Raw genomic sequence first — 20,850 nt, 5'->3', positions numbered from 1 at the left:
GAGGCTCTATGGATTCTATCACAGACATTTGGCAGATGACATCGTCACTGGCTTCAATCTGTCTGAGCATTCTTCAGAAAGCAGTCTTACAGAGAACATCTGCTTTGTTGTTTCCAAAGTGCTGAATATGAATGTGCAGGGTGATGGCCTTTGAGAGAAGAGCAACAGATTCCAGAAAGTCAGGGGATATATCTCTAAAGATCTTTCTCCTTCTTTTCCCCCAACCCAGTCTTAAGAACTAGGATCCATCTGGGCATCAACCTGTGGCATCCTAAAAGGATCTCCTCGGGCTAGAGTGAATGGTATCCCCTTGATACACTGCATGGGAAAAATTAAGCTCAGGTGAAACAGAAAGAAGAAAGAGCACTGACTCTGGTCAGAGATTGAGGGTTCATATCCCACAATAATGTTTATTTGAGGTTTGGGAAAATTGGGAAAAATCACTTAACTTCCCTGGGTCTCAGTTCTCTCAACTGTCAAATAAGTGGGGGGTTGGAGTAGATGAACTCTGATTCTCTTTTGAGATCTATGAGCCCATAAATTAACTACCCCCAAAGGGAATAATTTGTACTCTTTAAGAAAAAAACGAGGGCAAGGTTGGCACTTGGTGATGCAGAATAAGCCTTGGACTCATTTGTCTCTCATTGGGAAAAAAGGAAAGGAAAAAAAGAATATGATGGGAGGGAGGGGGGAGGGGGAGAGAGAGGAGAGAGGGAGAGAGGGAGGGAGGGGGAGAGGGGGGAGAGAGGGGGAGAGGGGGAGAGGGGGGGGAGGGGGAGAGGGGGGAGGGAGAGGGAGGGAGAGGGAGGGAGGGAGAGGGAGAGAGGGAGAGAGGGAGAGGGAGAGGGAGAGGGAGAGGGAGAGGGAGTGGGGGGTGGGGAGAGGGGGAGAAAGTCAGTACTTACTCCTGACCCTTTAAATGTAAAACAGCTGCTGGCTCTTAGAACTACCTAAGTGCCTGAGTTCTTAACCACATGGCTGCAACATTCCAATTCCCTATTTCCCTATGATTGTATGTCCCTAAAGGTTAGTCGGATCCTTCCTACTGATGTGACAGGCAAGGGAGAGAGTCTGCTTCTTTTGGCATCTTCACTGACCAGTGAAATTCCATAGTGTTCATTTATAAGAGGAGGTTCCAACTCTAACATTTTGTCATATCTATCTAATACAACTGTTACACAGAAATTTCATTAGCTTTCATTTGGCACTGTTTTTTAAATATGTTCTCCATGTTAAAGACTAAGGAAAGAAGGTATAGATAGTATTGAAAGGAAACTCTAGTTTACTCCTGTGATGAGATTTGCATTCAGAACAAAGAATGCTTTTCTATGGACTGGATTTCAAAAGCAATACTTAGGGTCATGGTTCTAAAGCCAAGAGTTGTCTTAAAAGTCATCTTTGTCCAACTCCCTTCATTTTACAGATAAGGAAATTGAGGCCCAGAGAGAGTGACTAAAAAAATCCTACATTTTAAGAAATAGAGAAAGGTGCATTGAGTAAATTTAGAGGACAAGGGTCTAATCTTTCCTATGACAACTGGTACCTTTATGACCTTGAGCAACTCACTTATTCTTTTTGGATCTCAATTTTCTTGCTTATAAATGGGAATTGTTGGACTAATTAACCTCCAAGTTCTCCTCCAGTATTATCTCTAGTATCTGATGAACAATTCTGCTGCTAAGATATTGTATTAATGACAATGCTTTTAAAAATAAATGCTGTCAAAAAACAAACAAAATTGTCCAGGCATCAGGGAGAGAGAGTACAGATAAAAAAGCAAAAGAACCTCTTTCAAAACTTTAAATTTTTTAAGAGGTAATCCTCACATTGGACTCTGGAGAATTCTTTTTCCAGGTAGACTTCTCAAGTACAGTGTATCATCATAGTAGTTTTCATACTCAAGTTGCTTCCTTTTTGTCCTATCCCAAATTTTACTGATGACTGGCTCTTCCCAATCAAAACTGGGCATTTCCTTTGCCTATATCAACATAGTAGCAAGCTAATATGAAGGTTTCATATTGTAATATGGAGGATATCCTATTCACCTCCTCCTCCTCTCCCAGGGGATAGTAAGAAACCAGCAACCTAGCTATTAGGTACAATGAAAAACCATGCCATGAAAGAGTTTGATAGAGATTCAAATATTCAGAGAAGGCTGAACTTGGATTCCCCTTTATTCTTTTAATGTACAAGAGTATAATGCTAAGGGTTGGTTTTACAAATAAATACATGTATGTTTGCATCATTACATATGTACATGCAAATATATATATGCATGTATGTAAATATATATTATATATATCTTAGGATAAAAGGCAACTACAATGCTTGATTTTTTAAAATTAAACTTTTATTTTTTTATTGATATTTCATGTCACTTAAATTTCTCACCCTTCCACTCCTTTCTAGAAAGCCATTTCTTATAATAAAGAGGGAAAAAAAGACACAAAATGAAAATAATAGAAAAAGTCTGATGTAATATTCAATGGTTCATACCTATATTTCCATCTCTACAAAGAATCAGGTCTTAGGGGGATGTATTTTCACGTTTTTCTGGGAGGTCCATCTTTGTCACTATAATTTCATAGCATTCAATTGTTATTATCTCCTTTTATTCTTTCCATTTACATGGGTTTTGTGAATATTGTTATCTTGGTTCTTTCTACTTTACTTTGCATCATTTCATGCAAGTATTCCCACATATCTCTGTATTTATCACAGTCATTGTTTCTTAAAGCAAAATAATATTCTATTGCATTCATGTATCCTCATTTGCTTAGCCATTCCCCCATTCAGTAAGGAAGTCTTTGGATGTCTCTCTCTCTCTCTCTCTCTCTCTCTCTCTCTCTCTCTCTCTCTCTCTCCTCTCCTCCCCCCCCCCCCCACCAGCTTCTGGGTTCCTTATGTCTCTCTCCTCGATCCCAGGTAATTCCATTTTTTTCCACAACTCATGGGCAGTAAGTAGGAATAGATTGAAGTCTTTGAGAAGTCAGGTCTAGGTAGTCTGGAGTCTCTCAGCAGTCCCTTCTCCCAGCTGATAGGCAGTTGCTTGAACCCCTGTGGAGACCAGCTGTTCAAAAGAGAGTAGTTTATTCAAGCCTTTGCAGGTGCAGAGCCCTGGAAGGCAAATCTGCAGTGTTCAAAATACTGGTTCAGCTTAAGCTTTTGTGCCCCATTAACCCAGCAGTCAAGCACCACTGGCATGCCAGGTTGCTAATTTAGTGGGCCGGATCGAAAGATAAACAAAGAACTGTGTTGGAATGGGCAAATGGCTATTTCCTTCTCCTCCCTTCCCTTTGTTCTTCTCCCACCCACCCTTTCAGTCCTCTCCTTGGCCTGTCTACCTTCCCGCCCTAATGGAAAAAACAGTATATTCAGCACAAATGGTATGCTTATTGGAAAGAGGTGTGGGTGGGCAGAGCAGAAAGCTAGATGGGTATCAGACATTTTTCAAAATTTTGGAGTAAAGTCAATGACAAAGAGAAGCAACATTTTCTGTGATGAATCCTCCATATTCAAATTCAGTAACTTCTGGGTTCTGTAACAAAGTTATTCCCTGGACTGGCTAGAGTTATTAGGAATCCTGTTTTTCATTCCACAGCCATGAGATATTCCCTGGAAAAATGAAAAGTTATTTTTACTCCATTTCCTCCCCCTACTCCATTACCCCTCTTAGATCTACCCCATCCCTATTTTAGATTGGATTTAGGCATGTTAATCCTCTACTTAAAAATCCTGGCCCTTTAGTGAAAGCTGATACTTTGCCTCCACTTCTAAATTTGATTACACATGAACATATATTTCTGCTTCTAATTATGGCTTTCAGTACAGAAAAGGTACCATTTCCTGTTGGAATGGTAGAGATCAAAGAGACCCATGGCATCCTGGAAATCATCCTTTTCCAAATACATTCTTCAGGCTTTAATGACTTCTTAATTATTGCCTTTTCCAGTTCACTGATGGGTTCTTAATACTGATAGAATCTGTAATGTATTTAAATGGATTGATATCATACTGTTATACTATATCAGTGAAATACATAAAACAATCTTACAATATTGTAAGCTCTTCACTGTCTGGGCAATTAATCAATAGATACTGATTGAGTGCTAGGATCTAATGATAGATGCAAAGGCAAAATAGAATAACCTCCTTTTGGAAACATTCTTTAAGGAAACAACATTATAATTCTATGGGTAATGATAACAATACATAAAATCTCTCTATCTTGCCCCAAACTCTTTCCTGCCTTCCTATCTTATCTCACCAACTGAGTTTTGGACATCTCAGATTAAATGTCCAAGAGATATCTTATGCTCAAAATGTCCAAAATGGAACTTATGCTTTCTCCTAAACCTTCCCTACTCTATCTTCCCTGTAGAGAGCATCATCATACTCTCAGTTCCTTAGTCAGGAAACCTAGGTTTTGACTCCTCACTCCCCACCATATCCAAGTTGTTTCCAAGGCCTATTGATTTTACCTTTGAAACATCTCTCAAATATACCCCCTTCTCTTCTTACAATCTATGCAGATTCTCATCACCTCACACATTCATTTCTGCAGTAGACTGCTGGTGTATCTCCCTGATTCAACTCTCTCCTTGCTCCAATCCATCCTCCCATTCAACCACTAAAGTGATTCTCCTAAAGCTCAGATCTAAACTTCCATACTCCTACTTCATTAACTCTATTACCTCCAGGATCAAATACAAAATTCTCTCTTGGATATTCAAAACCCTTCATAATCTAATCTCCTCCAAACTTTCCAGTCTTTTTTATACCTTACTTCCCACCACAGTGGGGTGATATTGGCCTTTTATATTCCACATGAAAGATCCTCTAGATATTTCCTTCAATAATTCTTTATGGTTGAAATGCTCTTCCTCTTCCATTCCACCTATTGATTTCTCTGGGTTCCTTTTAAATTCCCTTCAAAATTCCATCTTTTACTGGGAATTCATCCCTAACCTTAATTCTGGTACCTTCCCATTGTTAACTTTCCATTGTTAATAACCTTCCCATTATTAATAATTTACTATTTATTCTATAAATAATTTACTTTGAAGATATTTGCATGTTTTTCCTCCCATTGGATTAGAAATTCCTTGAAGGCAGAAGCTATCTTTTGTCTCTTTCTGTATCCTTTTCTTGGAAAAGACATTGTAGTGGTTTGCCATTTCCCTCTGCAGCTCATTTTACAGATGAGGAAACTGAGGCAGACATTTAAGTGACTTGCATACAACCTTAGACACTTGACATGTGTGACATTGGATAAATCATGTAACCCTGAATAACCATCTTCAGTCATCCTGATTCATATCTGGCCACTGGACTCTGATGGCACTGGGAAAGAAAGTGAGGCTAGTGGCTTAGCACAGTACCTCTTTACTCAAATCCAGTTCATGTGCTTGTCATGGCATCACCTCCCTGATATCATGGTCTTCTTCTAGAATGAAAGACAAATATCATCATCTGAGATTTAACACAATAGCTAGCACATGTAAGACCTCTAATAAATGTTTATTGATAATTTATATCATTATGTATGATATAATATGTAATGCATGTAATATATATTTTATATATAATATAGAATTCCTATTTAATTATAAGTGGGCATGTATATTCACATAGATTTAAAACATTTAAAATATATTCACCTAGATATAAAACATATAATGGTTTAGGGTTAGGGTTCTAGCTCCTAGGAAGATCAGGAAGATTGTGCAAGGTGATATTTGAGCTGAGTCTTAAAGAAAAATAGGAATTCTAAGAGGCATAAGGAGAAGGTTCCCAAATTTTCACATCCTCATGTTTAAAGGTTGAATAGCTAGGTGGCACCATAATGCATAGAGGACTTGACATGAAGTCAAGCAATCTCATCTTTTTGAATTCAAATGCAGCTTCAGTCACTTATCAGCTGAGTGATCCCAGGGTAAATTACTTAATCCTGTTTGCCTCAGTTTCCTCATCTATAAAATGAGTTTGAGAAATGAAAAATACTCCAGTGTCTCTGCCTAGAAAACCCCAAATGGGATCATGAAGTGTTCCACACTACTGAACCAGCAACAGTGTTCAAAGCACTATATGGATCTTTGCAAAACTTGGGAAATTTTCCCCCCTCCTCTCTTTTCATCTTTGAAACAGCTTTCATAATCTCAAAAAAGAAAGCTGTACAGTAATGGATAGAGAACTGACCTCAGAACAGGGAAGTCCTGGGTTCAAATCCTGCCCCTGACATAGCTGATAGGGCAAGTCAATTTTTCAGCTTCCAGGATGTTGCCAATCTATATTGTTCACCTGGGAGTTCACAAGATCAATTAAATCACAAGTCTAGTCACTATTTCTATATCTTCATAATCATCAAAAAGCATTTACAAAGAGCTCAGTGTTGTAGCATGGTGATTTACCAAAAGAGTTTGCAATCTGATATTGATCTAACTAGGGTAAAATGTGCCAAAAATCAGACAGCAGTAGATAAATGTTCAGGGAGTCAATATTAAATATTCACCCTGTACACACAGCAGGGATGAGATCATTTGGAGATTCTGGAGAAAGTAATGCCCAAGGGGCACAGAGACACTGGACTGAAATAAATGAGCTCATCTGAACAGACAGAAAATGGAGATACCTACAAATCCTAGAATTTACCCATTTGAGTATTTTTCCAAAATCCCAAATCACTGTGATTAAATCTATTTCTGTTTATGACATGATAAAAAGACTAGATTTAGATAAGAATAGAAACCTAATAGCATATTTAAAATACCACATTAGGAAAGAATTTATGTAAACAGTATGAAGACTGAACCTCTTAAGGGAGCAAAACCTCAACAGTTGACCTGAAGGTTAAAGAATGAAATATAACATCCTCTTTAAATAGGAATGGGGAACGGAAACTTCTAAACAGTTCGGTCAAATATCATGGTGAGCATAATTGATAAATAGCACTTGAGAAGTAACTGATGAGACTGAAATTGCTACTTACCAATTTGGAAATAATCACGTTAAACTACATACTTGGATTTATTTTTTTAATGTTGTAGTTTTTTAGTTACCATAATAACAGTGCAGAAGAATGTTACTGTCTTGACGAGCTGGCAGGATCCTTTTTTTTTTTTAAAAAACCAACACTTCTTACAATAATAGTATGAATTATTTGCTGAAATCATTCCTCTGAAAGCTGCACTATATTTCATGACAGTCTTTTATTGCAAACTTCCTCCAAAGTAGCTCAGATGAAAGCTATTAGAAGGGATGAGACTATGATAACCAGTTGTTTCATTTTTGTCACCCTTGCATAGATCATTCCATTGAGTATATAATTATGAAACTGAGTTAGTCATTGTTTATTTAATAGGAAATGGTTACAGTGGCATAAAATTAATCTAGTATTGATTTTAGTGTGCTCAAACTAATGACATCGACAATTCATGGAATCTCAGACTTGGAAGAAAACATTGTTGTACAGTCTGATTCCATACCTGAATAGGGATATCCACTGAATTATCCCTATATGTACTCCATTCAGCTTGTGCCAAAAGATCCCCCACTGATGAAAACTCATTCATTCTATTTTTTGACATTATTCATTATTTTATTCTTCCTCTCTCTCTCTCTCTCTCTCTCTCTCTCTATATATATATATATATATATATATATATATATATATGTATATATATCATTATTATGAAGTTTCTACTTATATTGAGACAAATATCCTCTCTTCAGCCTCTTACCTAATGCTCCTAACTCTGCTCTCTGGTAACCAATCATATAGTGGAAGACAATTATGTCTCTACCCCTCCAAAATTGATTTATTCACAGGACCTTCTACTTATCTTTTGTGACATAGTTTTGAGTTAGTCCTCCATCTACTGTCCTTCCTCTGGGAGCACACCAGCTCATCATTGTCTTTCTTACCATGTAGTGTCCAAAACTGAGCACTGTACTCTAGATGTGACCTGACTAGGTTGATGGCTTTTTAGGTTTGTTTTTTTTTAGTTTGTTAGTCTCAATAATTATCTTGCCTGTTTCTTCTTTATTGCGAACTTGTGAATTTAATTTTGAATACAAATGTAGAATTTTATGTAGGTTTATTTTAGGTACCCTCTTAATAATCTGCCTATCTTTCTAATCTTTTGAGATTGTTTAAGGGCTTGTTTTTGTAACTTAATATATAAGGTCACACAGATAGGCAATTATTAAGTGTCTGAGGTCACATTTGAACTCAAGTCCTCCTGACTCCAGAGCTGGTACTCTATCCACTGCACTTAGCTGCTCTTAGGTTAACGTTTATTTATCCTTCTTATCAATGGGGAGCTCACTACAAGTAGGGAAACATTAGCCTTTCTAGTTGAAGACACTACGTCTTTGAATGTTTCCTAAAATTACATTATCCTATAACATTTTGAATTTGTAATCTACAAAAGTCCCAATTTTAGTCTCAATAATTATCTTACCTGTTTCTTCTTTATTGTGAACTTGTGAATTTAATTTCGAACACAAATGTAGAATTTTATGTACATTTATTTTAGGTATCCTCTTAATAGATCTGCCTATCTTTCTAATCTCTTGAGATTGTTTAAGGGCTTGATTTTGTAACTTAATATATAAGCTTGGTATTACATGAAAAATATAATAAGCATGTCTTCTATGCATTCATCTGAGTCATGAGATATATGCAAAATAATAGGGCTAAGGACTGAAGCACATTTATTATAGACTCCCCTCTGGGTTGAAGTCATCCCTTAATGGCCACTCTATGACTCCAATTCACAGAATCTAAAGGTGTGAAGGAGTTTTAGTTTCCTTTCATTTCCAATCCTTACTAGTTTTTTTCTTTCAATTTCACCTTGTAACTCTCCTTGTCCATAATTATTAGGAGAGATTTTATCAAATTCCTTGATAAAAATCCAGCTAGGCTACATCTAGTATTTTCTATAAATCCAAAGACTTCTACAATAAAAGAAGTAAAAATAATTGTAGCATGAATTTTCAAGTCTTATTCAGTCATAGTAGTCACTACTTTTCTTCTTGTTTTGGCATTATAGACACTTCCTAATAAACACTGAAACAAAGTCCATTCCCTCCCCCCAAAAAATGTTAGTTATTGGTTATTCACAGAAAGATGAGAAGTTTTATTCTTTATTTGGTCAAGCTAGTGTTAACATTGACCATTGTTTTTGACAAAAGTTTTATAGACTCTCTGTTGATTGTATTTGCCATTTTATATAACATACCTTTGGCTCTGTTTTCTTTATCCTGTATCCTATTACACAAGGTTCTTCATTTTTGTCTGAATTCTTCTTATTTCTTATATCTTACATTGTTAAAATAGTCGTTTATATGTCATATTTTTCAAGTATTCCCCCATCTTTAGGTAAGTTAATTTTTTTCATTCCTAATCTTTTGTGTTCATGAATAAGATTATTCTGAATATTTTTGATCATTTAAGTTCCTCACCAATCCAGTATCTGGATCTAAGATATACCAGCCTGACTCAGGCTAGTCTGGCAGTTCAGATTCAAGATTTGAATAAAATGAAATACTCATAGACCATTTAGCAAGAAAAGGACATTTTGCAGGAGATATAGAATGGATTTAATTGAACATGACTTCTCAGTCCTTGCTTTGCACATAATAATTTTTAGACAGAAACCTAAAGGAGGAGAGTCTGCTTCTTCATGCTTTTTGTTTTGTTCTTTTGATTGCTGGTGCTATATCTAGGTTACTAGAAAACTTAATAGATCTTCACTTGGTCATTGTTTGGGTTTTGTTGCCTCAGAATCAGTGTACATAGCAATAGTTTCTGTTCTGACCAGGAACCCTGAAGATCTTCCCCTTTGGGTTTTTTTTTGGGGGGGGGGGCGAGAATAGACAAATTAGGCCATCTTTTGCTTTATTTCTTACCTAGCCTAAAATAACTGAGTGGAAATTGCTTCAGACAAACTAAGACCTGAAAAAGTACCTGAGCTCCAAAAGACCAAGGTCTCCCAATGCATCTGGGAGTCATCTCCAAGCTTTCTGTCCTGTCTTGCCACTGGACTCAGATGACCCTGGATGAGAGAAGCTGATGACTTTGCACAGCCTTGCCTCAATTATATCTACTTCACCTGCAAGTCAAGACATCATCCTCCTGATGTCTTTGGTCTTCATCCAGATTGAAGGAAAAATCACAACATAGCCAATAGAAATTTATATCAAAGACCTAATACTTAGTCCTCTGAGCCAATTTAATCTCAAGGATGGTTTCAATACTTTTTAAGGAAAAACTAGCCCCATGTATCCTAAGAGTAGGGCCTTAGGATAGTGATCTTACCATGAAAGGGTACCATCTCTTTAGTAATTTTCCTCAGAGTTCTTGTTTTCCAGAGTATCAATTGATTCAACTGATGTTTCTACCAGTTCTTGACACAACTTCTCTAGAAAAACCATAATGCTAGATTTTGTGGTAGGTGTTGTCAATAGAATGAGAAAAATAAATTCATTATAGCCTTCAAGGTTCCAATTAGGAAAAATCAGCATGTATAAAGACAAATAAAAACAAAGTAAAACCTAAATAATTTCAGGGTTAGAAGAAAAACATTAATAACTGAGGATATCATAAAAGGTCTTCTGTAGGAGGTGACACTAGAGTTATGTTTTTTAAGAAAATTAGGGATTTTAGGATGCAAAGATGAGGATGGAGAGCCATCTAGGCATAGGGAATGCCTGGATTTGGAAAAGACTCAGAGACTTATTTATGGCAAGTCAGCAAGTCAGCAAATTTGCCTGAATCATTGAGTGTGTGTGAATGGCAATAATGTAAGATCCATTTGAAAAGATAGGTTGGAATCATATCATAAGGAGCTTTAATTTTTTTAAAGAATAAATCATCTTCCAAGTGCTTATCATGTGCAAATCACTGTGCCAAGCACTGAAGACACAAATAGAAAAAGATAGTCCCTCTTCTGAATAAGCTCACATTTCAAAAGGGAGACAACACATTTAAAAGAACAATGGCCCTGCAGTCTCCAGGATGCAGTGGCAAAGAAGATGTTAATGTCTCATATTTAATGTCATTTCCCTGATAAAATGGCACCAGTTTCTGATGAAGGATGATTTGACAGTTTTCTTGGGTTCAGTATCCTAGCCTGTCTCCTTCAGAATATAAAGATAGGGGACAGCTCAGTGGCAAAGTAGATAGGGCACTGGCCCCGGTGTCAGGAGTACCTGAGTTCAAATCTAGCCTCAGGCACATAATAATTGCCTAGTTGTGTGACCTTGGGCAAGTCACTTAACCCCATTACCTTAAATTTAAAAAAAAGGAATATGAAGATGGTAGCTGCGTTTTGACTTGCCTTGCACACATTACCTCCCCTCTTTCCCTCAGGGCACCCTGCTGCTTCAGCTAGGCTGACTTGCCTTACTAACAGTAGCAACTGGTTGGCACTTGGTAGAAATGGATAACCCCTTCTCTAAAATTATTTATTTTATTTATTATTTATTATTATTTAATATACATGGATAATAACTGTTAAGAACTGGGAGTTGGGGGTGGCTAGGTGGCGCAGTGGACAGAGCACCAGCCCTGGAGTCAGGAGTACCTGAGTTCAAATTCAGCCTCAGACACTTAATAATTACCTAACTGTGTGGCCTTGGGCAAGCCACTTAACCCCACTACCTTGCAAAAAAAAAGAAAAGAACTTGGATTTATACCTGTGACCTCAGTTTCTCCCATCCTTGGTAAGATCCTAGTCTGAAAGCAGAGGTGATGTAGAAAGTCTCAGCCTCTCCCCACTGAGCCCCAGTTCATTTTCAAATGATCTCCCATGGGGTTTGGGATCCAGGGGAAGCTTTCTCCCAGAACCACTCCACAATAGTCTAGTCCCCACAGAGTCTAGAAAAAGATCTCATTTTGCTTCATGTGATCAGATTTCCCTCCTTCTAAACTAACTTTTGTGACAGGACTTTCAGTACCAATATGTAATGTAGAAGTCTATTTTACATTTAAACCTAAAGGCATTGGATTCCCTGTGAACCTTGCTGACTAGGGAAATGACTTGACCAAACTTGCATTTTAGGAATATCATTTTTGTATCTGGTTGGAGGAAGGATTGAAGAGTAGAAGTCTCTGGAAGAAGGTATACTAATTAAGATTGCTGAAATATCTGGATGAGAAGTGATCAGAGCTTAAACAATGGTCATACCTGCATGAATAGAGAAATGGGGCTGCATATGAGAAATATTGTAGAAGTAGAATCAACAGGACTTAACAGCTGATTACATATGAGGAATGAAGGAAAATGAAAATATAAATATGACTCCAAGATTGGGCACTTGAGTTACTAGGGATGAAAAAAGAATAGGTGGAGGTGGTGCTCTTGGTAGAAATAGGGAACCTGGGGGCAGAAATATGGATGTATGGAACATTCAAGTAAAGGAAGCTGATAATACACATAGATCATGAGAGAAATGAGATTTGGATATGTAAATCTGGAAATCATATACATAGTTATTAATTGAAGCTATGGAAATTGATAAGATCACCAAGAGAAAAAAAATGATGAATAGATAGACAGATTTAAAAACAAGCAAAGAGGGCAGGAAAGGAGACGGAGAAAAAAGTTTCAGACTGGCAGGAGGCAAATATCTGATACTAGATAGTTTGGAATTAATGGAGTATATTTTCATATCTTTTAAAAAATTTAATTTTCATATCTTTTATTAACTTTTACTAGCTTTTGCCATCATGCTGTTTTAATTTGTATTTAACTGATTATTATTGATTTTGAATTTTTCAGATGATTATTTATGACTTTTATTTCTTTTGAAAACTATTTGCTCATGTACTTGTACCTCCAGCTTACTGAGCAATGACTCTTGATTTTATATATTTTCTATAGATTTTGGATGGAAGACTTTTTGTCAGATATCAATGAAAAGATATTTTCCCCAAAATGTATCTTTTCTTCTGGTTCTGGCTAAGTTAATTTTATTTCTGCTAAAAAAATTTATATTTTATATAATTTAAACTATATATTTCATTTTAAAGTCTTTTTTATTCCATGCCCAAAGTACAATTTTCCCCTATTCATAATTGTAAAAAAATCCAACAACTATCTCTTCTTCAATAATTTTATACCTTTTTATATTTGAACAATTATTTGGAATTTATTGTACACTGTGTAAGATCTAGAATCTAGAAATATTTTTCTCACACTGCTTTTCAACTTTACCAGCATTTTTTTTTGTCAGTGTATCCCTCAATAGTTTATGTTCTTTGATTTAAGAAAGTACGCTGCACATGTAGTTAGAGGTCTTGCTTTTTTGGTCTGTTCCATTGACCTATTTTTATATTTTTTTAATTCAATACCAAATAGTTTTGACAATGACTTTCTTTCTCTTCCTCCTTTTTCAGTATATCACTTGATATATTTAACCCTTTATCTTTCCAAAAGAATTTTGTTATTTTACATAATTATATAGAATATCCATTTGATTGGCATAGCCCTATACTTGTATGGTAATTTGGATAATTTGAGATAAAATATCTCTATTTGTATAAAACATTGTCTGATTCTTTGCCCATGCTTTTAATTGGGGGGGGGGGCACTGGGGAGTGAGAAGAGAGGGGATTAGACCTATAAATTTATCAGCATAGAGAACTCCAAAAGAAGGAAATCATTTACAAATGAAACTTGATAACTTTCTCTGCAATTTGTAGTCTTAGTGATTTCCTTAGAGAAGTGTCAAACACCTAACACTCCTGACTACAACTCAAACAAGATTAAATTTTAATTGAAGGAAGCAGCTAGGTGGCACACTGGATAGAGCATAGGCTCTGGAGTCAGGAGGACCTGAGTTTAAATTTGGCCTCAGACTGTGTGACCCTGGGCAAGTCACTTGACTCTATTGCCTTAAATAAATATTTTTTTTAGAAAATGTAATCGGGAAATATTTAATATAAAAAATAAAAATACAATAAAATTTAGATAACATTATATTTTCAAGTTAAATAAATATATGGTCCACAAAGATATTTATGAATAGATTAATATGGTCTCCATTTCTATTTGATTTGACAACACTGTCACTGACTGGTTAAGGAGCTTGTCCAGGGCTATCAAACAAGTTAAATGTTAGAGGCTGCAGGGGCAGCTAGGTAGCACAGTGGTTAGAGTACTGGCCAAGGAATCAGGAGGACCTGAGTACAAATGTGGGCTCAGACACCTTGCTATGTGACCTTGGGCAAGTCACTTAACACCATTGCCTTAAATAAATTTAAAACAAAAAAAGAAAAAATTGTTAGAGGCTGGACTTAGGCCTTAGTCGTTCTGGCTGTGAAGCCATCTCTCTTAAATCTACTTCCTTTCTTGCTTGTATTTCCTATTGAAACTTCTCCCCTCCCCTTCTCAACCCTGGTAGTCTCCTGACACTGATATGTAACTTACTTTTAATAACAGAACTTTTAATAACAGAAACTTTTAATAACAGAAACACTGCCAACATTCAGAAGTGAAGACTACTTTAAAAAAATTAGCAAATGGTTGCTAAATCTATAGTTAAAATCTGGGAATATGTTGAATGGCTTTGGGAATTTATGGCATAGATTATTTTTGTTAGTTTAAACTTAAAATTTTGATCCTACAATAGTTAACACGGGGGGGCTCATTTCATTGATTTTCTTCTTACTGTGTCTGGGTTTGTTTTTTTTTTCTTCTGTATTTCCAAAAAAAAAATTCTAGAATCCTGTTCTCCATTACATACTAGTTCATCTAACTGTCTATAGTGCTAACAATCCATAATTTCATAAAGAGGAAGTAGATCATGATACTGTGTCCAAATTACAAGTAAATATTATAAAGATAGATTTTGTATCTGACCAACATGCTTATGATTTGGGAAACAGGGTGAATTTCAGAGGTCTAAATTCTCAGATAACCAAAGAAATTAGCATCAACCTTTTCCACCATCAAACCTTTGAATATATAACAATATTGACACTTTGAGATTTGCTTTCCCTACTTTATATCCACATTCAAACTCTGGCTGCCAAAATGAGGAGGCTTATATAATTCATTGCTTCCTGACCTAGTAGACAAGGTCTGTTTGCATTCGGAAGTCTGAGACGTTTGTTAGAATTCTAAAAATGTTTTTGTTTTCTTTTTCCCCATCCCCATCCCACTCCTGCCAGGTTTAAGTTGAATTTAGAAGTGTCAGATCTCCAGTATAAATTCTTGCAGTTGCTTGAGAATAGCAAAAATGACTAAGATGAAGGCAGTCAGGTGGGAAGGAAAAATTTGAAAGAGAAGAAATATGGGGTCAGTTAAACTACAGATTGGACAACTGACCCCTGAATAATCAAGATTTGGCCGTAGTTGCAAAAATAGAAGTGTGGCCAGCATATGATAGCCGCCTCAAGGAGTCTCCTTTGTAGTTTTGAGGGATGAGGCACTAAGCCAAACTTTACCATTACCTCAGCTGCTCCCAGAGTGTACATTAGACACTTGGAAAGGTTGCATTCAGTAAGTTATTGCTTCGATGTATTGAGTGACTTCTCCATGACCTGAAGGAGTTGTTGGATGGAAGTCTGCAAAGGTGTCTAAGTTACAACCACGAAATAGTTCAGGCAGGAAGAAAATCTAACTCTTTATGGGGTGACTTGTAGAATAAAGTATATACTCTTTCACGCCCTACCAAATTCTTGTTAGTCAATTCTATTTCAAGGTAGTAAACTCTAAAGTCAATTCCCCTAGGTCAGTGTTGGATTTCAAGAACTTAATAAAGTAAGCCCCTCATTCAGAATTCTGATTTAGACCTAAGTTTCTGCTTTTTCACTCTGGTCTTCCATAATTCAATTACCATAATACTATTAGGAAAATCAAATCTCCATCTGCCAATTAGTCTCCAAACTGTGCTATCAAAAATTTGGACATTATTTCAAGTTAGTCCTTGAAGCTTGATATGCCAAAGGTTCATTTATCCTTAATCCTCTACTCTATCATCAGCCTTACTGAGTTTTTTCTTCCCTCTAGGTCATAGTAATTTTATGCTATGTAACAGAGAAATTCCTTTTAATGTTATGAACTTAATTTTTTAATTTAAAAATAAAACTACTTTTACTTGCTTTGGGGGGAAATAAGATCCTTTCCCCTTCCCTAGGAAAAGTTCATTTAAATTTGTTGCAAGTAAAATATATTTTTTATTTGCACAAAAATTAAATCAAGTAGAAAACATGAATATGTAGTTAGGATATAGTTCCAGTGGTGTGCTGGAACCAGCTCTAAGAGCTAATTGTTCAATTTTCAGTGTGAGTATTTGTACCTTGGAAACTGGCAAATGTTACAAATCAGGATTTGATTTGCTATTTTTTTAAATTGTCTAAACTTAAGGAAGTAATGGAGAAAATGTTAATAATGCAGATTAAATTTAAAACTGTGTCATGTGTAATTTTTTTTTATTACAGAGAGCTTTTTTTTTTAATGTTTGCTAGCATATTCCCAGGACTTAGCCCCCATGGACAGAATACAAAGTATTCTAATTCATATAGTCTTCACTGAAATAGGATATTTTATCCAATGAAGAACTCTTTATCTAGCAGAATCTAGTCTTTCTACTTGAATGAAAACTTCTTGAAACCCCAAATGTATTATATTTGTTTTTGTATTCAAAGCATTATCAACAGCTTAAAAAAATGTTTGTTAAATTGAACCTGAAGAGGGCAGCTAGATGGCACAGTGGATAGAGTGCCTTCCCTGGAGTCAGGAGGACTTGAGTTCAAATCCAGCTTCAGACACTTAATAATTACCTAGCTGTGTGGCCTGGGGCAAACCACTTAACCCCACTGCCCTGCAAAAAAACAAAAAAATTTGAAATTTAATTCATCCTATCACTTCCTTTTCTCTTTCTTTCAAAGTCAATATAGATAAATAGCCAAGACTTATTTTTCTGTTTCATTGCTCTCCTCTGGAAACTATGACTTTTAATAACAGAAACACTGCCAACATTCATTCCTTGAAGATCCTGGTTGATTTACTTGGATAGTTCTCTTTTTATATTAACAAAGATCTTATGTTATAGGAATATAATTTCAGATTGGGATGGAACCTTGAAAACCAACTGAGCTAATTTTCTCATTTTACTCCTAAGGAAACTAAGGCATAGAGAGGTTAAATAACTTGCCCAGGGTCACACAGGTAATGATTATCTAAGACAGAATTTAATCCTAGGCATCTAACTCCAAATTAAATGGTTTTTCCATTCAAATATGGGTGTCTTTCATATCAGCCTCCAGCACACCATTGATAGAATGAAATTTTCTTCATCTATGATACTAAGAGCTTTCACTTTTGGCCATGGTGAACAAGCATCTTTTCATAATCTGAGAAGGGAGGAGGTTAGTGGGTAGATACTTGATTAGGCCTACTTACCATTCGTCTGCGTTTATTCATCATCCTAAAACTGCATTGATTTTTCCTTGATGTTGGCCTGGAAAACTTCCCATAAACATTTAGCTCTGAGCCCCTTTACCAATGGCATGAGGATTAACCCTTATCCTCTACTAGTACCATTTATGAGATGGTGCCCTTTCTCGAAGGGATAAAGTTTCTCCATGTATCAGTAAAGAGTACTGATAATTACAGATAGAATAATATTGATGATATACATCAACAGTTTTTAAAACTAATATAATTTTAAATGTTTGGTGATTCTATTCTAGGTTATTTGATCATTCTATGGAAGGATTCAAAAATTGGGAGTTTATGACCATCCATTGCTGGGGAGAAAAAGCAGCTGGTGACTGGGTGCTGGAAGTTTATGATACTCCATCTCAGCTGAGGAACTTCAAGACCCCAGGTAGGAACCTGTCTTCACTAATTTCCTCCTAATCTTGCTTTCTGAATTGGAAGAACATGAAATGGTATTCTGGTTTGTAATAGCCATCACATTGACTCTTATCTTACCATCATCAAAAATAAGGTAGGGTACAAAATATTTACCATCAAGCTGAGCTTGGCTGTAAATTAGGTAGATGCAGAAACTGCCCACTAGGAACTCACAATTTAAGAAAGTCAGTAGTAGTGAGAACAGACCCACAGCAGAGTGTGAGCTACTATCTCCTTTACCCCAACAAAATCTGCCTTTTGTTTCATAGGGAAAAGACAAAGAAACTAAAATGTCTGATCTTCACTTCTTTACATGATTGATGGAAGGAAATTAGTTTCTTTAGGTGACTCCACCTTGAGTTCCTAATAAATTATATTTGTGAACTTAAGCAAGGTATTGAATTTTTCCTATATCAACTAAATGAGTTCACAGTAGAGAGCATGAATGATGATATTCTCCTCTTTCTTGAGTGACATGAACCTGAAAACCAAGAAAGTAGGAAAACCTTTTCAATGCATGGAGCATGGGAATGTCCATGAGAACAAAGGCTTTTTCAGGATGACTCAAGCCCCTCTGATGATACTGGGCAAACAGTCTTCACACTAACATGGGATATTAATTTATAGAATAAAGTAAGTCCTGATACAACTTCAACATGGGATACAATTTTTAAAAATTTATTGTTGAAAGTATCATTGCATATAGTTGGAAAAATTTAAAAAAATGTAAAAGTCAGTTCTGGTCATGTCTCACAGACTAATACACATTCCTATGCTCTATTCACCCACCATCATGGTTTTTTCAACCATTCTGCAATCAGGTCACAAGTAAACTTATATTGGCAAATATCTTATCCATTCTTCATATAGTCATCCAGGGAAGAAGCAACTCTGAGTCAATCCATATTGCCATTACCCATTATCTGATCCTTCAAAAAAGTACAGATCACAGATCTCATCTTCCATGTTTTGAAGGAAAACTAGACTCAGCTACCTGAAGTTTTGTGGGGGGTAAAGACTCCTACACAGAACACAGTGGTGACATTTAAGATGACTAGTTGGAGGGAGAAGAACCTTACAATATTATAAATTCTAACACTCATTTTATAGATGAAGGATTGAGAAGCAATGAGATTAAGGCAGCTTGCCTAATATATCATAAGTAATAAAGGTGAGGCATAAGATTTGAACTCAAGGTCTGCAATTCTAGATCAAAGACCCTTTCCATTGTACCACTATACTTCATCATAATAGATATTTTAAAATTGGCTGATGCTTAGATAATTAAGAAAGGGTCCCTAGCTAAGTGACAATTGTCAGGCAAACAGAGTACATTGAAGGCTTATTACATGCCTGGCATTGTAATGGTGCAAAATTCAACAAAGTAATAGTAATAGTAATAATAATAATAATAATAATAATAGTAGTAGTAGTAATTTCTATATTGCTTGAAGCTTGACAAGTACATTACATTTCAGTATACCTCATTTAAGCTATTCAGAAATCCTATGAGGTAGACACTGTAATTGCTGTTATCAGCCCCATTTTATAGATGAAGAAACTGAGATGCTCAGAAAAAAATGTCACTTGCCCAGGATCACATGACTGGTAGCTATCAGAGGTAGTATGTGAAGACAAGTTTTCCTGTCTTCCAAGTATAGCTTTGTATCAGCTTTACTATATTACCTCTCAATATCCAAGACCTCATCCCCTCCCTCAAGGAAATCTCTTTTATTTGACCCATGAATCTCAACATACTTCCCTTCCATAGAGTAAGAAATAATGACTATAGTTTTCATGTACATAGCAGGTTGACTACAGTGTTCAGAATGTCCCTTCTTCAGTAATGGACTCTCCTGTCTCCTTCTCCATTCCCATGGCTATTTGCTTCCATAGTGGGGGGGGAAATGAAGTCCATAACATGATAGTGGCTCAATAGAGAGTTGAATCAAAAGACCTGGATTCAAGTTTCTGATTCAGTTACAACAGCCATAGATAGGTTAGGGGATAAAGGTAGAAAAGAGAGAAAGTTCAATTCTTGGCATGGGGTATGAGGTGAGCAAATGTAGACAGGAGAGAATAGAATTTTTATGAAAGGGAAGATTCTGAAATAAGACTAGTCAAAGAAGTAGGAGTCACATACTAGAGATCCTTGAAGATTAGAGTCACAGCTCTATATACTTTATTGAATAGGCTCTGAGACTCCTGAAGCACTTCCTATGACTTTGCTATTCCTCTGAGTTGTTGCTGTACAGAACTCTACCGAACTAGTGGGATGCCTGGTAAAACTCTAGTCACCTAGCTATTCCATGTTGTCTCCTCCATTAGACTGTACAGTTCTTGAGGGCAGGGAATATATTTTTGCTTTTCTTTGGATCCTCAGACTTGGACACATGATAATGTTTAATAAATATTGATTTACAGCTTTCCCCTATTCAGATTATCATGTATAATTTGACATATTTCTGTGGTGCAATCCCTATAGTCACCACTATGCTACCATAGTAGAAGATAAGCTCTTTAAATCACCGGTACCTTACATAACAGATATTTAGTTCTTTAGTTGTTAGATTGAAGATTTTATTAAAGTGACATAATCATTTACTAGCTTCAAGACCCTGCAAGTCACTAGAATGATGAACCTTTTCACTTATCTATAAAAACAGAACTAAATGATATTGGCAAAATTGACCTCAATCAAACAAATTTTTAAGGAAGTGCCTACTATGTAACAGACACTGTGCTATGTCCTAATCTCATGATTAGAAAAAAAAAGAAAAGTGCTTTGTGAAATGTTTTTTAAAGAGCTATATAAATGAAATCGATTCTATTTTGACTTCAGGCACACAAAGGTAAAGTTCAATTGTCAACCCTATTACCCATTAACTCCAAACAGTATAGTTTTCTTTTTTGCTTTTTTCCTTACTAAGGCAGTATTAACATATGGCTATTAATAGTTGATGTGCAATAGCCCCTAAAT

General features: G+C 36.0%; 1 protein-coding gene across 3 annotated transcripts in view; it reads left to right on the top strand.

Moving 5' to 3' along the window:
• PCSK5 (proprotein convertase subtilisin/kexin type 5) overlaps nt 1-20,850 on the top strand; it is a 594,760-nt gene that overhangs the window by 373,806 nt on the left and 200,104 nt on the right. For all 3 annotated transcript variants that reach the window (XM_074206682.1, XM_074206681.1, XM_074206683.1), the window contains exon 13: nt 17,705-17,841. In XM_074206682.1, the coding sequence (XP_074062783.1) occupies nt 17,705-17,841 (137 nt within the window). The remainder of the gene's footprint in view (nt 1-17,704; nt 17,842-20,850) is intronic.

This window comes from Macrotis lagotis, chromosome X, assembly GCF_037893015.1.
Source record: "Macrotis lagotis isolate mMagLag1 chromosome X, bilby.v1.9.chrom.fasta, whole genome shotgun sequence".
In the NCBI taxonomy this organism is placed as follows: domain Eukaryota; kingdom Metazoa; phylum Chordata; class Mammalia; order Peramelemorphia; family Peramelidae; genus Macrotis; species Macrotis lagotis.
Note: the sequence above shows the minus strand (reverse complement) of the source record. Positions and strands in the feature narration are given on the sequence as shown.